Genomic DNA, 12,340 nt, shown 5'->3' with positions numbered 1-12,340 from the left:
GCACAAAGACCTCAACACTCCCGGTCCCGCGCCGTGTTCCTGGGAGCGAGGAAAGTGGCCTGTGGATACTGCGCGGGTGGACACAAGTGTACGCGGCGTGGCCGCGGGCGAGCCACTACCTCCTGGGGCCGCGGGCAGAGGACGCCCCGCCGGGCCTGGCTTCGGCAGCCTCGCTTCCTGCCTGTCCCGGGTGTCCGCCGGGCCCGTCCTGCCCCGGCGCCCGCGGCTGCACGCGCTCCCTGCGTCGGCAGGCCGGAACGGGAAGCGGAGGCTCGAGATCGGCCGCGGCCGCTCCTGCGTCCCAGGCCGACCTCCGTCTCCTGGGCGCGCCCCTCACGTCCCGCGACCTCCTTCCTCGCTGCCGAGCGTCGTGCGCCCGCCGCACGCGGGCAGCGCAGCGCGGGCTGCGACCAGTGCTTCCGGTTTTCCGGGCACTTCCGGCTTTCCGGGCACTTCCGGGGCCTGCGTGTGCCCGCGCGGAACGCGGACCCCAGCTCCGGCGGCTCCAGTTTCCGCCGGGCGTCGCCAGTGCCGGACCGACTTCCGGCGGCTGTTGGCTCTGGCGGCCGTGCCGGGGCGTCCCGCGGAAGATGGGGAAAGTGCGGGGGCTGCGGGCGCGGGTGCACCAGGCTGCCGTGCGGCTCGCGGGGGAGGCCGCGGCCGGCCCCGCGCCCCCGGCCCCGGACGCGGCCCTTCCGCAGGCGTCGGCCGGCGGAGCGGCGGGCAAGGTGAGGGCGGGACCTGGGCGCTGGGCTGCGTGGCGGCGCGGGCCCCCGGGGGCCTCCACGCGGGGCGCAGGCCGGAGAGAGGAGCCGCACGCTTTGGCCCCGCTCGCGGAGCGCCCCCCGACCTTTGTGAAGGCAGCCACGATGCAGCCTAGTGTTCCCACGGCCCTTGGAACGGCGGGGTCGCCGCCCCCCGCGTGCACCGACCGCAGTGCGTGGGCCCCGGCGCGGGTCCCTGGGCCGCCCCGCAGGCGTTCCCGCGCGCCTGTCACCCAGGGGCTTGCGCGCCCGCCCCCGGGAAGACCCCGGCTGGGCCTGGAATGAGCCGGATGGGCGAGGAGGAGGCTGCTGGGATGAGCCTGGCGCGGGGCGGGCGGCGAGATGGGAGGCTGCAGCGCTGAGGGGTTGGGGCTGCTGCTGGGGACCTGGGCCACGCGGGGGGCTGAGGCGCGATTTCCCCCCGTCCACGGCCACTCGCTACCGGCCTGGCGCTGCCCTCCGAAGCCACAGGGCCGGCCTCACCTCGGCGTGTTTCCCTTTGCTCAGGACTGGGCTTTTGTCCACACCGACATCTTTGCCAAGACCAAGATCGACCCCAGTGCCCTGGTGCAGAGGCTGGAGCTGGACGAGAGGAGCGTCACGGCAATCAGGAGAGGTGGGGGTGAGGGGGGACCCGTGGTAGGGAGTGGGGGGGCTTGGGTGAGGAGCCTCACATCCATCGGAGGGGGAGGGGTAGGGGGAGGGGTAGGGGGAGGGCCCGGGGTAAAGAGCGTTGCGTCCATCAGGAGAAGTAGGGGTGAGGGGTGAGGGGTGAGGGGTGAGGGGTGGGCCCGGGGTAAAGAGCGTTGCGTCCATCAGGAGAAGTAGGGGTGAGGGGTGAGGGGTGAGGGGTGGGCCCGGGGTAAGGAGCTTCACGTCCATCAGAAGAGGTAGGGGTGAGGGGTGAGCCCCGGGGTGAGGAGGGTCGCGTCCATCAGGAGGGGAGAGCGGTGAGGAGGGGTGGGGGGTGGGCCCGGGGTGAGAATCACGTCCATCAGGAGAGGTGGGGGTGGGGGTGAGGGGTGAAGAGAGGTGGGGGGGCTGGGGTGAGGAGAGATGAGGGGGAGTTCTGGGGTGAGAGGTGGGGGGGCTGGGGTGAGGAGAGGTGAGGTGTTGGGGTGAGGAGAGGTGAGGGGGCCCGGGGTAAGGGGAGATGAGGGGGGCCTGGGGTGTCGCCTGTGTGGGTTGTGCTGAGTGGAGTTTAATGATTTTTATTTCTACGGGCTGTTTTTTTAAAAAGATGCACTCAAGTTGAAAACAGGCTGGTGTGGCTGTCCCCCCCTGCCACACTGAGGCAGAGTTAGACGCAGCTCCCGGCGCACAGCATTCGACTGAATTGTTGGTGTGAGCCCTGAGTGCGGGTGAGAGACACCCTGGGGGAGCCTGCGCAGCTGCACAAGGAGCACACGTGCTCACGCCCGCTGCTCTGCAGGAAGCCAGTGCACACAGACCACGCTCCCAGGCAGCCTTGCGGCCCGCCCTGCCCTTTGGTTTTTCCTATTTCCTCCTGTTTAGGAGTTTGCTGAGTTTATCCTCCTGGTATCCATTTGTCTGACTCAACCAACATTTTTTTTTCTTATTTTTGAGAGACAAACAGAGCTCCTATCCGCCGGTTCACTCCCCGGATGCCTGCAATAGCCCCAGGGAGGGGTCTGAAGCTGGGCACTTGGTCCAGGTCTTCCACGGGGGCAGCAGGGGCCCGGCTACAGGAGCCATCATTGCCGCCCCCCACCCAAGGTGCACATTAGCAGGAAGCTGGAGTCAGGAGCCGAGCTGGGTCTGGATCCCAGGCACTCCGCCGTGGGTCACCTTAGCAATCAGCCAGGCCCTCACCCCGACTGACTGGGCCGAGTGAGAGCGGGCCTGTGGGGTGCACGCCCACCACCACCTTGTGGCAGGAACCCCTGTGGCTGCTGCATTTGCAGTGTTATAAAAGTGGATGCAGTTGGAAACCCTGCCCCCGCCGGGCCCTCTGCCCCGTCTCTCTTGCTGGTGTTCACACGTTGCTGTGCACACCTCGCACTCTCAGCCGGCCCGGCTGTGTCAGCTGTCAGTCTGCAGGAGCTGTCGCCTTGGCCAGCTGCCTTGACTTTCCTCCTGTGTGGGCTGCTGATGCTGCACTAATCGATGCACGTGTTTTTGAGCTGTTTTCTTGTGGAGTGATAAAGGAGGTTCTAGGTTTTTTTTTTTAAAGATTTATTTATTTGAAAGAGTTATACAGAACAGAGAGAGAGAGAGAGGTCTTCCATCTGCTGGTTCACTCCCCAGATGGAGCTGCACCGATCCGAAGCCAGGAGCCAAGAGCTTCTTCCAGGTCTCCCACGTGGTGCAGGGGCCCAAGGACTTGAGCCATCTTCGACTGCCTTCCCAGGCCATAGCAGAGAGTTGGATGGGAAGTGGAGCAGCCAGGTCTCAAACCGGTGCCCATATGGGATGCCAGTGTTTCAGGCCAGGGCGTTAACCCGCTGTGCCACAGCGCCGGCCCTGGAAGTTCTAGATTTTCCTTACACTTCCTCCGGGTTTCCTGGTCTAGTCTGTAAATGGCTCTGAGCTGTACTAATTCACAGCTTGGGTTTTATGTCCGGTGTTTTCCATGGGTCATGTTGCCTGCGCTGCTTTGGAGTCCTGTGAGTTCACTGGGAGAGGTATCTGGATTGAGGGGTGGCTCCCACCTGTGACTCACGTGATTCCCTGGAGGCTCTGTCTCTGGGCTGTGTCCTGGAGAACTTCCTGATTTTGTTGCAGGGATGTGCAGGGCAGGCCTGGGTGCCTTTGGTGACCGGTAGGATTGAGCTGTTTGCTGTGTGTTTACTGACTGTCTCAAGGTTTGTGCCTATTTGGGGCAGTTTTGGTCACTTTTTGTAAACTTAGAAGAGTGCTTTATCTGTTGTAGAGAAGACTGATCATTTTGTACGGATCATTTGTAGGGTTTCAGAGCTGAGGCCGTCTGTGGGTCACCCAGAGAGCTCAGCCCTCCCTGGAAGAGGCCTGGGTTGTGTGTGGATGATGGGCAGGCCTCACACAGGGTTCACATGCAGGGAGCCAGGCCTACTCCTCTCTGCCCCGTGGTGTGAAGGGCCAGTGTGGTGTTCAGAACTTGAGAGAACCCACCCCCAAGGTATTGCTGTGGATTTGTTCTGAGAGGAGGAGCGCGGTGGGGGCAAGAGGTGCGGAGTCACCACACAGACCCCGGAAGTCGGGTTAAAGTGGGCCAGAGGTGAGCAGCCCGCAGACTTGTTTATTTCAGTTGGTGCAGCAGCTTATATAGCCAAGGCAGCCAATCCGGTCAAGGGGCAGTTTATGCCCTAACCAATCACAGCCTGTTGCCAGGTGGTTTCCCAGTGTGTTTCCGAAGCCATTCATAAGTAACTGATGCTCGCTTGCCAATGGCCATCTTGGCGTGGGCTTCTCATTCCACCACACCATGAGGTGATGTTGCAGATGCGCCATGGGTGTGGAGGGGCTCTCCTGGGTCTGAGGCCCCACGCGCTCTTCTTTGCTGGTTACCAGGGTGTACAGACCTCCCGGGTCTCCCGTGGGCAGCGTCTGGGTCCCAGCCTCTCCGTTGTGTGCCTCCCTCGCCTCCAGCACCTCTTCCTTGTGTTCTTGGTTGCTTTGGCTGCTGATTGGCAATGCCGTGGATCCCAGCAGGTGGAAGTGGGCCTTGGGGCTCCCCTGGTTGTTGTTGGGGTGCTGCATCCTGTGGCCTGGCTGTTGGAGGTGCGAGTGGCATCCTGAGGCGCCCGTCTGCCTGGTTAGTGCAGCACCACCTGCCCAGGAGCTTCTCGTCCTTGCCCTGGGCTGCGTCGGAAAGGGAATCGCGCTCCTCCTCTCCGGCCCAGGAGCTGGGCAGCTCCAGCTGGTGTGGCCCAGAGTAGGCGGAGCCCTGCCTGCCCGTGGGCCTGCCATCCAGGACACACGCCAGCCGTTGGTCCCCTGCCATGTGCACCTGTGTCCCCAGGTGCTTTCCTAAAGGTGTCTTTCCTGTGTGTACAGAACCTTGGGAGCTCAGCCAGCCCAGAAATAAGTGCCCCCCCCCCCCCCCCCAGTTTCCCTCTATTCACCCTCTTGGGCCTGTCCTCCCTGACAGGCAGGCCTCTGTGCATCCTGGGAGGAGCTCCAGGCTCCGCAGCGGTGGTCCATGGGACTCCTGACATCGTGGCTTCGTTCCTGCCTTGGGAGGAGGCGGGGTGCAGGTGCAGAGTGGGCAGCCCAGCTCCTCACTCCCCACCATTAGCAGGTTCACGGCTGCCCTGTGCTCCGGAGAGCACCCCCATCTTGTGCTCCTCCCCCACATTCAGTGCCACAAGCCAGTGTGTGGCACACTGTGGCCTGGCAGGTGGCTGCTGGGTGCTGGTGGCATCCAGTGACCATCCAGTGACCTTGAACATAATGTTCACGTTAGCATCGTGTTGTCCAGAGGAGGTGGTACGGGGATGGTTTTGGAGTTCCAAGTCTAGTTCTGGATCCCTTCAGACTGGAAAACTGCAGAAAATAAGCCTTCTTTGTTCTCAGACGAGCACCTGGGAGGCGGGCAGGTGGGGTGAGGCCTGGTGGGAGGACAAGCTGGTGTCCAGTGGGAAGGGCCGGGAGCAAGCATGTGAGGAAGGCACAACTGTCAGCTGGTGTTAACCCCAGGGCCACCAGGAGGTGGCAGTGCAGATACATGGGTGGCGGTGTTGGACTGGGGCACGTGGCCTCCAGGCCTGGCATCGGGACGTTTTGCAGGGATGTGTCCATGGCTCTCAGGCAAGACCAGTCCTGGCCAGGACAGACCCTGGCCCAGGTAACTGCTTGTTTAGAGCCTGACCTTCCCATACTCCTGCAGCGTCCTCCCCTGCTCTTCCCAGTAGGGGGCAGCAGACCTGCACTCTTCACCCCTCTGCCCAGGCTTAGGACCAGGGCTGCTGCCTCGCAGGAGGGAGGTTTGGCCAGTGCGCACCTCGCACGCAGGTTAGAGGGGCTGCGGGCTGCCTTTAGGCAGTTTTTAAAGGTAACCATGAAGAAGCTTTTCCCCAGCTGAGCGGGTATGGCAGAAGTCACAGAGTCTTCCGACATCTCCACCTACCCAGACTCCTAAGAACACACAGAGCAGGGGACATCAGACTACCGTAGGCGCAGACGTCAGGAGGAGCTTGCCGGAGCCTTGCTGGCCACCTTGTGTGTTGGCTGCCTCGGCCGTTGTGGGGCACGGAGGTGCCAGTCCTGACCCGTGCTCCATGGAGGGTGTTGCAGTGCTGGGCGGGCCAGGGAGGTAGAAAGGCCCGTGAGTGGCTGTGTCTTCTGTCTGTCTTCTCTGAGCTATACATTGTTGAGACAGCCGACCAGGGACTGGTGGGTGGGGCCAGCCAGCCTGGCGAATGCCTGGGCAGGCTCTCTGGGGTCTCCTGTCACAGCATATTGTGCAGTGCTGAAGGTTTGCCTTGGGCCAGGCCTGTTCCATTCTAGCTGTGGGCAGGAGCCGAGCAGAACCAGCCTGCTGGGTTCTGTGCCCCCTGCTACTCCCCATCTCTGATCAGCTTCTGGGACCCCAGGCATTCCTCAGCGTAAAGCTGTGAGCTCGCAGGCCGGCCCACGAGGGGACAAACCTCACCTGAGCCATGTCCTGGAGCACGTGGTGGTGGCACGCGTGTGCTCCCACCCGCACAGCAGGCATGGCCTCCATCAAGTTGAAGTCACCTGCTGGACGTCAAGGTCCTGAGGTGAGCAGTGGAAGAGGGTGCGAGAGATGGGTGCGAGTCAGCTGACTTTGTTTCCGGCGGCCCACTGCCCTGCATGCTCTGCTGAGCCTTGGCCCCATTCACAGTTTGAGGAGACCGGGTCTGGGTATGCCCTGGGTGAGGCAAAATTCCCAGCCTGCCAGTGGCCAGCCGAGAGCCAGCATCCACTGTGGCCGGCGTCTGCACAGGGAGGCTGGTGGGCGGGGCTGTGTGCCGCCTGCGGAGTCCCCTTTCCTTTGTGGTGCCCCGCGCCCGGCTCCCAGGCGCCAAGCCAGCCCTGTGGCTCGGTGCCTGTGCTGCTCGGCGGCAGGTCCCTTCTCGCCACATCGCCTGTGAGCAGCACTTCAGCTCAGGGCTGGCCCCGCTCTAAACCGCTTTTGTGAAACAACATTGCGTAACTCAGAAAGCCCTGTGCGCGGCACCGGAAGACAAAACCCTGGCTGGCCACAGAAGTGACACTGCACCTGGCCCTGCGTGTGGCCGCGCGTGTCCTGCCGGCCTGCTGCGCCTGTTGGCCACTGGCCTGCTTGGGAGTGGACAGCTCCTGCTCCATCTCAGTCCTCCCCTTAGCCACGGGGGCCTCAGAGCCCTGCCGCTCTCTGGCCAGGGTGTGTCCCCGCGGCGTCCGTGCTTGTACGGGTGCCTGTGTGCACTCGGCCCGTCTGGGGGCTGTGTGTGCCGGCTTGCTGGGCCCGCCATCTCCTGTGAGGCTCATGTCTGCTCTGTTTGCCACACCATGGCCAGGTGGCTTCACTGCCCCTAGTAATGATGTTGGACTTACTTCTGGAATTATTTTTCTGGAACTTTCTGTCAGGGAGTTGGGCCTGGTCTCTGAGGATCTGTGCAGTGCTTCTGCTTTGTGACCAGGATGGCCTGAGAGCCTGGCTTCTTTCCTGTGGGTCCCTATCTCCGGCAGCAGCAGAGCCGTGTTCTGCTCCCAGCAAGGTTTTTTCTTGACTGGGTCAGCATCTGGGTCATGCGGCCCCTGCTGGGGTCCCTCCCCCGTCTGAGCGCTGCTGCTCGGGCACATCTTGGGAGCCTGGTGGGAGACTCGTCTGAGCGTGTGGGTTGCTATTTCTAAACCCGGCGCTGTGGATGCAGTGGCGGGAGCTATTTAAGGCTCGCAGCATATTTCTGCTGTTTGTGGAGCCGGCGGGCAGCGTCCTGCTGAGGCTGTCTGCTTGTCATGCGCTTCAGTGGCTGTTGGGGCCGGAGGGCGGCCAGGGTTTTCAGATAGAAACTTAGGGGGCGGGTCAGAAGGGAACAGGGCCCTGTGTGGGGCTGTGCACAGAGGTGCCACCTGTGTCTGGTCCCAGAGATGCTGTCCTGGGACTGGTGTCCCCAGCACTTGGGCCCAAGGGCAGTGCTGCTGGCCACAGAGGGGTGATGTGGACTCTTGGTGTTCAGAGCCTCCCTTGTCCCCAGGGCAGGGGCAGCAAGGATTCCTCCCCCCTCCCCACGTGGCTCAGGCCCACCTCCTAGTGAGCCTTGCCCTCCCAGCCTTGCTGGTTCACTCCATTTTGACAGCTTGTGGAGGTTTGGGGATTTGCTGTACACGTGTCATGTGTGTGATGGCACACAAGTGTCACGGTGGTGGGGATTTGCTGTACACGTGTCATGTGTGATGGCACTGATGAGGATTCACTACACAAGCGTCACGGTGATGGGCATTTGCTGAACACATGTCATGTGTGATGGTACTGATGAGGATTTGCTACACGAGTATCGTGTGTAATGGTGATGATGGGGATTTGCTATACACGTGTCACGTGTGTGATGATGCTGAGGAGGATTTGCTACATGCGTGTCCTGTGTGATGTGTTGGGGATTTGCTACACATGTCATGTATGTGATAGTACTGATGGAGATTTGTTATACATACATCATGTGTGTGACGGTGAGGATTTGCTACACTTGTGTCGTGTGTGACAGTGATGACTCTGTCCTCTCCATCTTCATGCCTGGCCCTGAGCTTGTAGCAAGGTGGGAAGTGGCTGGCAGGCGCCCTTGTCCTGAGTGGGTTCTGCTTTGTGAATTCACACAAGCCGTGAGCGCCTGTGCTGGCTGAGGTAGGTGTGGGGATTTGAACCTGCATTTCCCATTTGCAGCAGCTCCTGTCTGCAAGGGACTGGCCGTGGGACTCTGGGTCCTGGGGCTGTGCACTGTGGAGAGGGCCCTGCATGCTGTGGGTGGGTGTGGAGACCCCACACAGCCTCCTGCCAAGGCCAAGCGGATGCTGGATTGAGCGTCTGGAGCTGAGTCCACCTCGCGTGGCACTCTGGGGAGCTCTGCCTGTCACTGGCTTCCATCTCCCACAGAGAGCGACGGTTCTAAGTCCTTGGTCCTCAGAGCGGGGGCCCTGAGTGGGCCAGTTGCCTCCACGCTCGGAAGCACTGCATTTCTCCAGCCTGCTGTGGACGTGTTGTGCGATGCAGCCATGCTGCAGGGGCGCCGTGCACATGTTCCCTGGGTCTGCGTGTGGGCATGCATCGTGTCAGTAGATGTTGCCACATTGCCAGCTGCAGACAGAGCCCCCGTGGGAGCTCCTGGAGCAGCGCACAAGAGGCTGCCCATCATGCCGACCTGTGGTCGCAAGGGCCAGGTGGGACCTGTGTCAGTGTACGTGGTGAGTGGTGGTGCCTGGCTTGTGTGGGTTCCTCGTGAGCGCCCTGAGGCGCCTGCCTGTGCCCTCCTGCCCTCCCCCAGCTATCGGTGTCTTGCTCACGGGTTTGGGACAGCTGTTCATACGAGAAGGAATGTCATCTCTGTCACCTGCAGACTGCTCTTCCCACTGGGACTCGTGTCATTGTACCCTGCAGAGGTAGTAAGCTCTTTAGGAAAATCTGTGTTTCCTGTGGCTTGTATCGCTTCCTTTTTTTTTTTTTTTTTAATGCTTTTATCATTTCACCTTTGCCTGTATTTTCAGCCAGTCAGGACTTATTTTGGTAAAGAGTAGGGCGGATGATTCTCGCTTTGCTTGGCCGTGCAGCTGTGGGAGCAGCCCCACAGCTGTGTTTCAGGTGGGCTGAGGGGACCCGTGTCGAGGGCTGCACCTCAGACCCGAGTTACATGAGTCGGACACCTGCAGGCACTGCCCGCGCCTGAGCCATAGTGCACGTCGTCCTCATGAAATGAGAACGAACCAGGTGTGACCGGCTTTTCCTGACCGTTCGGGGGGGTCCCTGGGAGCTGCGTCCTCCCGCCGCTCAGCACCACCGCTGTTCTGACGTCCGGTAGTGGGGCGGCCCTAAGTGTCGGGGGCTGAGCTGCCGTTCCCTCGAGCACGGCCTGCCTATTGAGCCTGGCCTGGCTCTGCAGTTCTGGGCAGCCGCAGGTGCCTTGAGTACAAGGTGCACCTTGCAGGGATGCGCTGGGGGCAGGGGGGAACGATGCCTCCCTCTGGGATTGCCTCTGCTGCCTGGGGTCTTGGGGTTCAGGTCCGCAGGGACTTGCCCTTCACCCCCAGTGCTGTGAGCAGAGGGCACTGAGTCATCCGAGCAGCGGGTGATATGTGGAGAGGGCGGGGTGCAGGGCCCGGGGGAGGCCTCAGCTCAGGGGTGGGAGATGGGGGGGGGGTCACAGCCCTCCCGCCGTGAGGTGGATGGCTGATCCCGTTAAGTCTTGTTTTTGCCATGGTCCTAGACAGTCTTACTCTCCTTATGAAACTGCTGGCTGGGCTGTGCGCTTTCTGGGTCGGGCTGGGCCTGCCCTGGCCTTGGCACTGCTGCTCCCCCCCACCCCCCCGCCAAGTCTGGTTCTCTGGTGGAGAAGCTTGGGCTGGGGTCACTGACAGAGTACGGCCCTTGCTGCTGTCATTTGTCACAGAAATGCTGACTGTGTCCCCTCTCCACCCAGAGCTGCAGTGCTGACCGTGCTGGTCCGAGGTTGGGCGGGGCTCTGGACAGCAGCCCTTGCTTGAGGCTGAAGAGGCCCCGTGGTCCACCTGACGCTGATGCTCTGAGTGGCCGCCTCTTGCGAGCAGCTTGGCTTGCCTGCTTGGCTGTAGGCCTTGCTCTGAGTTTAGAAACCAGAGCAGCCCAGGCTGACATCACCTTGTCCTCAGCATGGGGGAGGGAGCACCTGCCTTGTCCTGCACAGTTCTGCGCCTCTGTGTCTCCCTCTGTCCGCGGGGCTGGGGGTCGGGACGGGCAAGACACACAGCCCGCTCTGAACCCCCGCGCTGAATCAGTCCATCAGGGGCTGATGGGATCTGGGCAGTCCTCCGTGCCGCTCTGTGGCCCGCAGGGCCTGCTGCCAGCAGTTCCGGGCATTCCAGACCCTGCGCGTCTGACGGGAATGGCCTTGTTTGCTTCCTGTTTCTCTGATGCCATGGAGATGCGTGCTGGGAGCCCCCTGGGGCCGGGGCCAGGAAGGGCCCTGCGTTTTCTTCATTCCAGCACAGTGCAGGTTACTGTGGGTCGGTCCCCATTGGTCTTGGGGTCTTTTTCTTTGGAATAACTCCGGAGTTGCAGGCAGCCACCAGGATTGTCTGGAGAAAGCCCCATCCTGCCCTGTCGGTGCGCGGCCAGCGCCATCTGCCTCGCCAGAGCCACACACCTCAGACAGTGCCCGGGCCCTACGCCAGCCAGGACGCTCCCCACCCCCACCCCACCACCTCACCGGGGGTTGGTTGGACAGTGTCCAGCTGCTTGGACGTTTTGTTCTCAACCCAGCCTGGGTGCGGCCCAGGCTGCCCGTGAGGGTTCGCAGCCCCTCCTTTTCTGTTGGGAGCAAGGGGGGGGGGAGGTGAGCAGGTCGGCTCCAGGGTCCTGACTGCCGGGAGAGGGATTAGGCTCCCTCTGGCCTGGGGTCGTCCAGCAGGGCTGCTGCCCCTCCGTCCACAGAGCTTGTTTCTGTTGCTTCTTCCTCGGACCTCATGGTCCGCTGTGCCAGCTGGGGCAGGCCTCTCGTGTGCACGTGCCCTGGGGAGAGTGGGTCCCAACCGAAACCACTTAGCTCAGGGAAAACCAGGGCCAAGGAGACAGCACCGCGCTGGAGCTGCCGTCTTCCGGAGCGCACCGAAGGCAGAGACGCTGTTAGCAGCGCACACGCCTGCTTGCCACGACCATGGGGGCCTGCAGGGGCCTGGGCGGGCAGATAAAGATGGGACACACCCGGTGAGTTCATCCTGATCCTCTCCCCACATGCCAGGCCGACTTCCCCTGGGGCACGAGGCGGCCGAAGCGGTGACGCCAGTGTTTCTGGATTTATTCAGCGTGTTCCCACAGCACGTGGAGACTGCGCTGTTGTCTACCCCAGGACCCGGGGGCCCGGTCTCAGCGTGCAGAGGGTGCTGGTCCTGCCCCCGACGCCTGCGGCCCAGTTTCTCCTCCCTGTCCTCATCTTCATGTCCTGCCTTGGCACCAGTGAGCAGGAAGGCCTGTGCTGGCGGTGCACAGCGTCCCCTGGCTGGCTCCTGCCCGTCCTCACAGGGAGGGAGTCACGGAGGTGCCAGCTGGCACATGGGCCTGTGTCTGCGGTGATTTCCGCCTGTCTCTGCCGCCCGTGAGCTTCCCCTTGGTGTGCGGTGGGCTTCCTGAGGTCGCCATGGAGCATGTGGCTGTGTTTCTGGCCTGGGTACGCGGATCGGCAGGTGGACCTCCAGCTTCAGCCTGCTGTGTGGGCCTGCTGTGCCGGGTCAGCCGTGTGTGCGTTTTCTGGGCGCTCTGAGAAGCTGTGGCTGCATCCAGGGCTGGGCTCGTGGTTAACTCTGGGAATAAAGCTCCAAGCCAGGACCCTTCAGTGCGTGGTCCCTGGGGTGAGGGGATGTGTCACCAGAGTTCTGAGGCCCTGTGGGCCCAGCTGTGCCGTGGCATTCAGTTCCCAGGACTCTGGGCAAGCTGCTGCCCCTGAGCT

General features: G+C 62.3%; 1 protein-coding gene across 1 annotated transcript in view; it reads left to right on the top strand.

Moving 5' to 3' along the window:
* The first annotated feature begins 540 nt into the window (after window positions 1–540).
* The window catches only part of SLX9 (SLX9 ribosome biogenesis factor), a 33,637-nt gene continuing 21,837 nt past the window's right edge, over window positions 541–12,340 (top strand). Inside the window, exons 1-2 of the mRNA XM_062204446.1 lie at window positions 541–728; window positions 1,272–1,380. Coding sequence (XP_062060430.1) covers window positions 591–728; window positions 1,272–1,380 — 247 coding nt within the window. The 5' untranslated portion in view covers window positions 541–590. The remainder of the gene's footprint in view (window positions 729–1,271; window positions 1,381–12,340) is intronic.

This window comes from Lepus europaeus, chromosome 2 (genome assembly GCF_033115175.1).
Source record: "Lepus europaeus isolate LE1 chromosome 2, mLepTim1.pri, whole genome shotgun sequence".
Taxonomy (NCBI): Eukaryota; Metazoa; Chordata; class Mammalia; order Lagomorpha; family Leporidae; genus Lepus; species Lepus europaeus.
This window is presented reverse-complemented; position numbering and strand designations above follow the sequence as displayed.